At 39.6% G+C, this 6,000-nt stretch overlaps 1 protein-coding gene across 4 annotated transcripts in view; it reads right to left on the bottom strand.

Annotated features, from left to right (window-relative positions):
- Positions 1-6,000, bottom strand: part of KIAA1549 (KIAA1549 ortholog) — a 144,431-nt gene continuing 138,431 nt past the window's right edge. For 2 of the 4 annotated variants that reach the window (XM_027881154.1, XM_027881157.1), the window contains one exon: positions 1-2,629. In XM_027881154.1, the coding sequence (XP_027736955.1) occupies positions 2,375-2,629 (255 nt within the window). In that variant the 3' untranslated portion in view covers positions 1-2,374. Of the gene's footprint in view, positions 2,630-3,706; positions 3,750-6,000 lie in introns of all 4 variants that reach the window. The other 2 variants (XM_027881155.1, XM_027881156.1) reach the window with 2 other exon arrangements.

Raw genomic sequence — 6,000 nt, 5'->3', positions numbered from 1 at the left:
CATTTTCTTGAAATGAAGCCATGGTAATATGTTAATATTGTAAGCACTGGTGTCTCAGCTCACTGCAGAATCAAGCTGGAGAAGGAAGTGGGCTTGGACACAGATGATTTTAATGGGAACACTTAGGAAAAGTCAGTCTTCAGCACTGTCAAAAAGACCAAATGAACATTGCCTGATACACTCTTCATTCTTCAAAACCTGACATTTTGCAGAATTATTGGCAACATTCATGTTTACAAACTTGGCAGAAAACAAATGTTTATTTTTACCCTAGAATTGAGTATCACACAAAAAAGCTTTAAAAATGCCATCATAATAACCTGTTGGTACTGCTGTTCACAACCACGCTGGTGTTCTGACCCCACTCACATCTCAACCGGTGCCCATGAGGGCTTTACATATTGGCCAGGGAACTGGAAACTAATTTAGACTGCTTCGCTGCACTAAGCCCCTCAAAACAATTTCATACAGCATTTTGACGATCATAAGTAAACAGAAAAATAACTGTTCTTCTTAGTAAAGAGGGAAACATACCACATTTTTTTTCCACATCAGTGAGCAGCTGAGGTTTTGGCTTCAGCAATGAGTTTGGTGTACCAGCTTCATGAATAAGGTATGTAGTCGGCTTCTTCCACAGTGTCCTCCTACCTGTTCTCATTCCAGTCTGAGTCAGTCCTGTCACAGTTACTGAACTGTGCACTGGAACCAGGAACAGATTTTGCAGCCCCAGACCACCACACTACACCAGTGTTACATTCCTGTATTTCACCAGTGCCATTTCTACCCCAGTGAGTGAGGCAAACGCAGCTCCTGCCCAGAGCAACTGCCCAGTGTTCTCTCTGGCGGAACTCTGTTCCTCACACTTTTATATGACTATAATCTGGTATTATTTGAAATACCTGCACTGTAGCACGTAACAGTTTTGCTTTTCGTTCTTCCAGTGTGAGGCTCCCAAACATCCTCACAAACACTGACAGAGGGCAACTCTATCTCTGTGCCAGGTTGTTAACTTTAGTTCAGTTTGATCTGAAAATGAACACACTCCAACAAATCGTGACTTAAGTAAAATTTCCGTATGTATTATGTCAGTTACAGTTATGCAATGGCCAATATTAGTAAATTTGTAGCTAATATTAAATTAAAACTCTGAAAAAACAGCGACAAACAGTTCCATGGCACGTACCATTTTTACCATGGGGATAATGCTCACCCTTTGTCCAAAGGGACAGTGGAAACAAGTATAAATATAGAAACTGTCTCAAAACTGCAAATCTAAGCCTATGTTAATGCTCTAAACTGTCACTGACTTCCACTAAAATTATTCAGATCCAAACATAAGCAATGATTTAGGACATCAATTTATAATGTAATGCTGGTGACCCTGTACCAGTCAGGCTGGATTGGTTTCTGTCCACAAAGCAAACTACAGAGTGGCAATATTTTGTCACTGGTCTTGCAAGAACATTTAGTACGTAAATATATTTTTTAAACATATACACACACATTTCCCCAAATTCAGCTGTGGCTGAGTATTTCCCAGTTTTTAATAATTTTTAAACAATTTAGATACCAAGCCCTTTCTGTTTGGATGCTTTGTTTTCTTTTTCCAGCCTGAATGAGTCTACAGATATTTTCTTAGTTATGTTTCACTTTGCAAACATTGAAGATGAAGGAACACTTGAAGCTTCAGCACCAGAAGGAAAACAAGAGTGCAGAGGGTAGCTCCATTTGGAACCACAGAGCTATAACAATTATCGTTCCAGTTTGATACAAGTAACTCAAAAAAAGACTTTTATTCTAAGCAGTCCCATTGTTCCTGACAACCAAAGTGATTCGTATGATGGATTGGACCTTCAAGACCCTTGAGATGATACAGTTTGTAATCCTGCAGAACAGCAACACAAACAAAAGCTTATGAGTTCCCCATAAGCACTGGAGAGATAAGAATACTTGTAATCTCTTGCAAAATGTCATCTCAGTTTATTCGAAACTTCACCTACTTCCTTAGAAAAAGGAGTCCATCATACTTGGAGTTTGTTCCTGTCTTTTTTTTTGTTTTGTTGCTGGAGTATTGAGTTCTTGACCTAAGTTTTATTTATATGTAAAGCTGAATGAGGGTAAGGAGAGAGAAGGAGCACCGTAATATTAGTAGATTAATTAACATTACTTGTGATGACACTGATGATTTTCCCTGTTTGTCCCCCATCTCTCTCTCCTTACTATCCTCATTTTGCTGCCTTCTTCATTTTTTCCAGAGTGTTTTCAACAGAGCTGTGCAAGTTTCTTCCTTTAAGAGAACAACATTGCTGATTTCCAATAAGTGTTTGCTTCCATAGGAAGCAGATACCTGGCAGATTTGCAACGGAATGCTAAATCAGCTGTGGAAGTTCTGCACTGTTGTCTGTTTCTGAGAAAGTCGCAGAAGTTCTTCTCTGATTGCTTTGATAAGAGAGGCTGATGAGTGACCTGGCTGGAGGTCCTCAGTGGAACTGGTGGTGTAGCAAAGGCCCTGGCCCTGAAGGTTGTTGTGTGGAAGCTGAGCAGGAGGTGCTGAGGGCTGCCTGGCTGAAGTCCTCGGCATCTGGAATACTGGTGAGGAGGAATATTCTTGGTGTCCATGCATATGCGTCTGGAAAAGGGTAGAAAGCATTATTGTACTTTCTGAATAAACATGATTATCCCAAAAAAGACAAGAAAGCAGAAAGGCAAAGAACAGAGGAAAAAGCAACATGAAGATGCTTCTATCTGCTGCAGCTGTTCTTCTGCTACATGAATGAGTGATTCCTCTTATGGAGCACAAAACAACAAGTGTACACAAAGTTGTTGGACTGCCTCACGTCCAGTGATTTTCCAAATCTCTTTCAGTATCCATTAGAAAGCCCTGACCACCTTTCTAATCTATGGTACGTTTAGAAACTGAAGTGGAAGGAGGTGGGGAGAAAACCCACAGAACTGGAAGTCAACAAAATTGGCTTATCCTTCCTTCCGTCTCTATCAACTTCCTAAAAGACAACAGGCAAATCACTGTCTTCCTGGCTGTCATATCTCCACACTATTTATGAGCACAGATGCTACTTGTTTGACCTTCCCTTTCTCTGCCTGGCTTGCCTGTTCAGACTATACACTTTTGAGGACCCTGTGACTGACCAGTGCCCAGGAAAACACGGTCAACAGAAGAAGCAGAAGGAGAAAACTACTCAGATTTGAAAGATTACATTTTTTATACTTGACATGTGTTTTACATATCTGAGAAACACTATCCCACTTTAGGGACAATCAGTGTTTCAGGGTAGGCAGGGGTTAACTCTGCGTTTGTTCAGTAACACGCATTTAGGACAAACCAAAACAAAACAAAACAGAAGCCTGAGTTTATGGCTCCTCTATCTGGAAGAAAATCTGCTTATGCTAAAACACAGCATGAATTTACAGTACACTGGGTGACTGTACCAACTCCCAGTATGGACACAAACAACGTACATTCTGAAAATCTAAATTCCAGCTGACACCCCAGAAGCAAGTGTTTCTCCCTGCCTCATACTGCTGAAGGCTGAGAGACAGCCAGAAGAAAACACTGGACACAAAGGACTCGAACACACAATTGGGAGCAAAGCAGTGTAATCCCCTTTCAGAGGGTCTGCACTGAGGATGGAGAGCAGCCACCTGCAGCAAATTCAGATCACAATCATCACAATTCAGTGAGCACTACCTTTCTCTGTAGATAAGCCTTAAGTAGTAGCAGAGAGAGCAACCTAATGGGGGAAGAAAGGACAGCAAGGTCAGCTAGAAGAGGATTTGGGAGTGAGGGGTAGGGGAATGAAGGGATTACAAAGCAGAGCCTGGGAAGGATATGGGGGACCTAGAGCGACTGTGGCAGCAGTGTGCAGGGAACACAAAAATGCGCGGAAGTAAGTTCCTTAACATCTCTCATAATATCAAGGAATAAAATTTAAGCCATTTTTTATAAAGTAGAACTAATAACAGATTCTTGACTTTCTTGCACAGCTCACGTACAGCACTCATCATTTACACAGTTAATTTGGGGAGAGAGATTAAGAGGAAAAGAGGCTTTAATAGAAGAATGATAGGTGAAGGTTCTCCAAGTAACATCCTGTCTTATATCTCATAAAAGAGAGGTGATTTCAGTATCAGAAAGAAATGAATGGGTCTCTTGATTGTTCAGAATTATTCATTTGGCAGTGAAACCTGAATCTAATTTGTATGTGCAGTCTAGATTTGGCAAACCTCACAAGTACTCTGTAGGTTTATAGAGAAGAGATGACATTAAAAATATTAAAAGCAAACATTTCTCGATACATAAGTCTTAACGGCATCCTAAATTATGTTCAAGTTCACATTCAAATGATTCAGCTTTTAGCTCACACTGCACTGCATTACTACCATAAGAATGGCTACAGGGGAATTATATGGGAAGTTAGAAAGAACATCTGATGACCTCGGTGGCTGTTTTTTACTTTAAAGTTATCAAGGTTTTCTTAAATACCTAGGAGAAAGAAAAGCATGTGTTTCTGTGATTTCCCATATAACATTAGAATTAAACAGGCTCGAGAACTTTCAATACCACATTGGTTTAGAAACCTAATATCTACTAGACTACAACAGCAAAAGAAGGAGAGCAAAACCACTGAAATTTTTTTTTTTTCCAGTTTGGTGGTTTTTTCCTACTTTTAAATTTCTTTACTAACAGAAATACATTGGCATATTATACAATATATATGTAAAAATAGTTTTATATAATATTTATAAATTTTAGATTTTATCTAGAAACTTCTGCAAAATTAACAGCAGCACAAAAAAAAATTGACAAAGCCATCTTTACTGAATGTTCCTTCTTAAAAAATGAAGACTTATGAGATCACATTATAAATTTATTAATCTCCATTTAATACCTGTTGAACTCTGGCCAATTTCAACTGAACTGGATGTATAAATATATACACAGACATAGGCATATATAAATACATACGAACAGATATATAAAATTCACAAAACCAGGTAGCTAATTAGACATAACCTAATCTGTGCTACCATTGAATCTGCTTCTGAGTGGCAGAAAGGCCATGTTAGGCTGTGCTCAGGTGGACCTGTCAGCCAGCACATATCTCACAGGGGCCACCTAGGGTACATAACAGACAGCTTTAACTACAGTCACATTGTTTAGAGACACTACAGTGGGCAGCTGGAGTAGGAAAATAAGAGTGAAAGGTTAAGAGTAGCTTTTGGGAAACACTGCAAACCTGGAGAAGATTTTGGAGAACAGTAGAGATCTGTAAGGGACTATAGATGGGTAGTAGCTGATGCCAGGTGGTGGTAGGGAGGTAGAGATATGCAAGGCACTCCACCCATCTGTAAGAGATCAGGCTTTGTTCTGCTGCTCAAATGAGCACCTGCTCAGTATTGTATTTTGTGTCAGCTAAGGAAATGCTGGAACTCTCCTGGTTGCCCAGCTCTTCTACTTGGAGAACTAAGGTGAACTGGTGGTACCCTGCACACTGGCTTTGGGATGGGAGGTAAAAGTGAGAGGTCATATTCTAGCAGAAAATCAGGTATTGGCTTCAGGAATAATGGGTGAAGATACTGTGAGGAAAAGGGCTATTGCAGGAAGACAAATGCAGATCCTTCTCCAGTTTGCGTGTGAGAAGAATGATCTAGATTCTAATCTTCCTAAATGAAGAGTTTAACTTTAGAAACTTGCTCAGAATGAGGGAACGGTAAGACTGTTTGCAAAGGATCAGTTGAACAGTGCGCCATAAGGAACATGACTGTTATTAACTAAAGCCTCATTTCCAAACAGAGGAAAGATAGATTTAGAGCTCTGTTCCAGTGAAAAAATCAAAACTCTGAAGGTAATTATTTATAATAATACAGAAAGCTACAAGACTTAGGTTTTTTTTTTTAACGGGAAGAATCCTTTGCAAAAAAAAATAAAATACAGCTCATAGAAAAAGGAAAATGTGGGCAATAGGTGAGCTCTCCTACAAC

The sequence above is a fragment of the Empidonax traillii genome, unplaced genomic scaffold, assembly GCF_003031625.1.
Source record: "Empidonax traillii isolate 1590-97213 ecotype Southwest subspecies unplaced genomic scaffold, ASM303162v1 scaffold84:size2688230, whole genome shotgun sequence".
Taxonomy (NCBI): Eukaryota; Metazoa; Chordata; class Aves; order Passeriformes; family Tyrannidae; genus Empidonax; species Empidonax traillii.
This window is presented reverse-complemented; position numbering and strand designations above follow the sequence as displayed.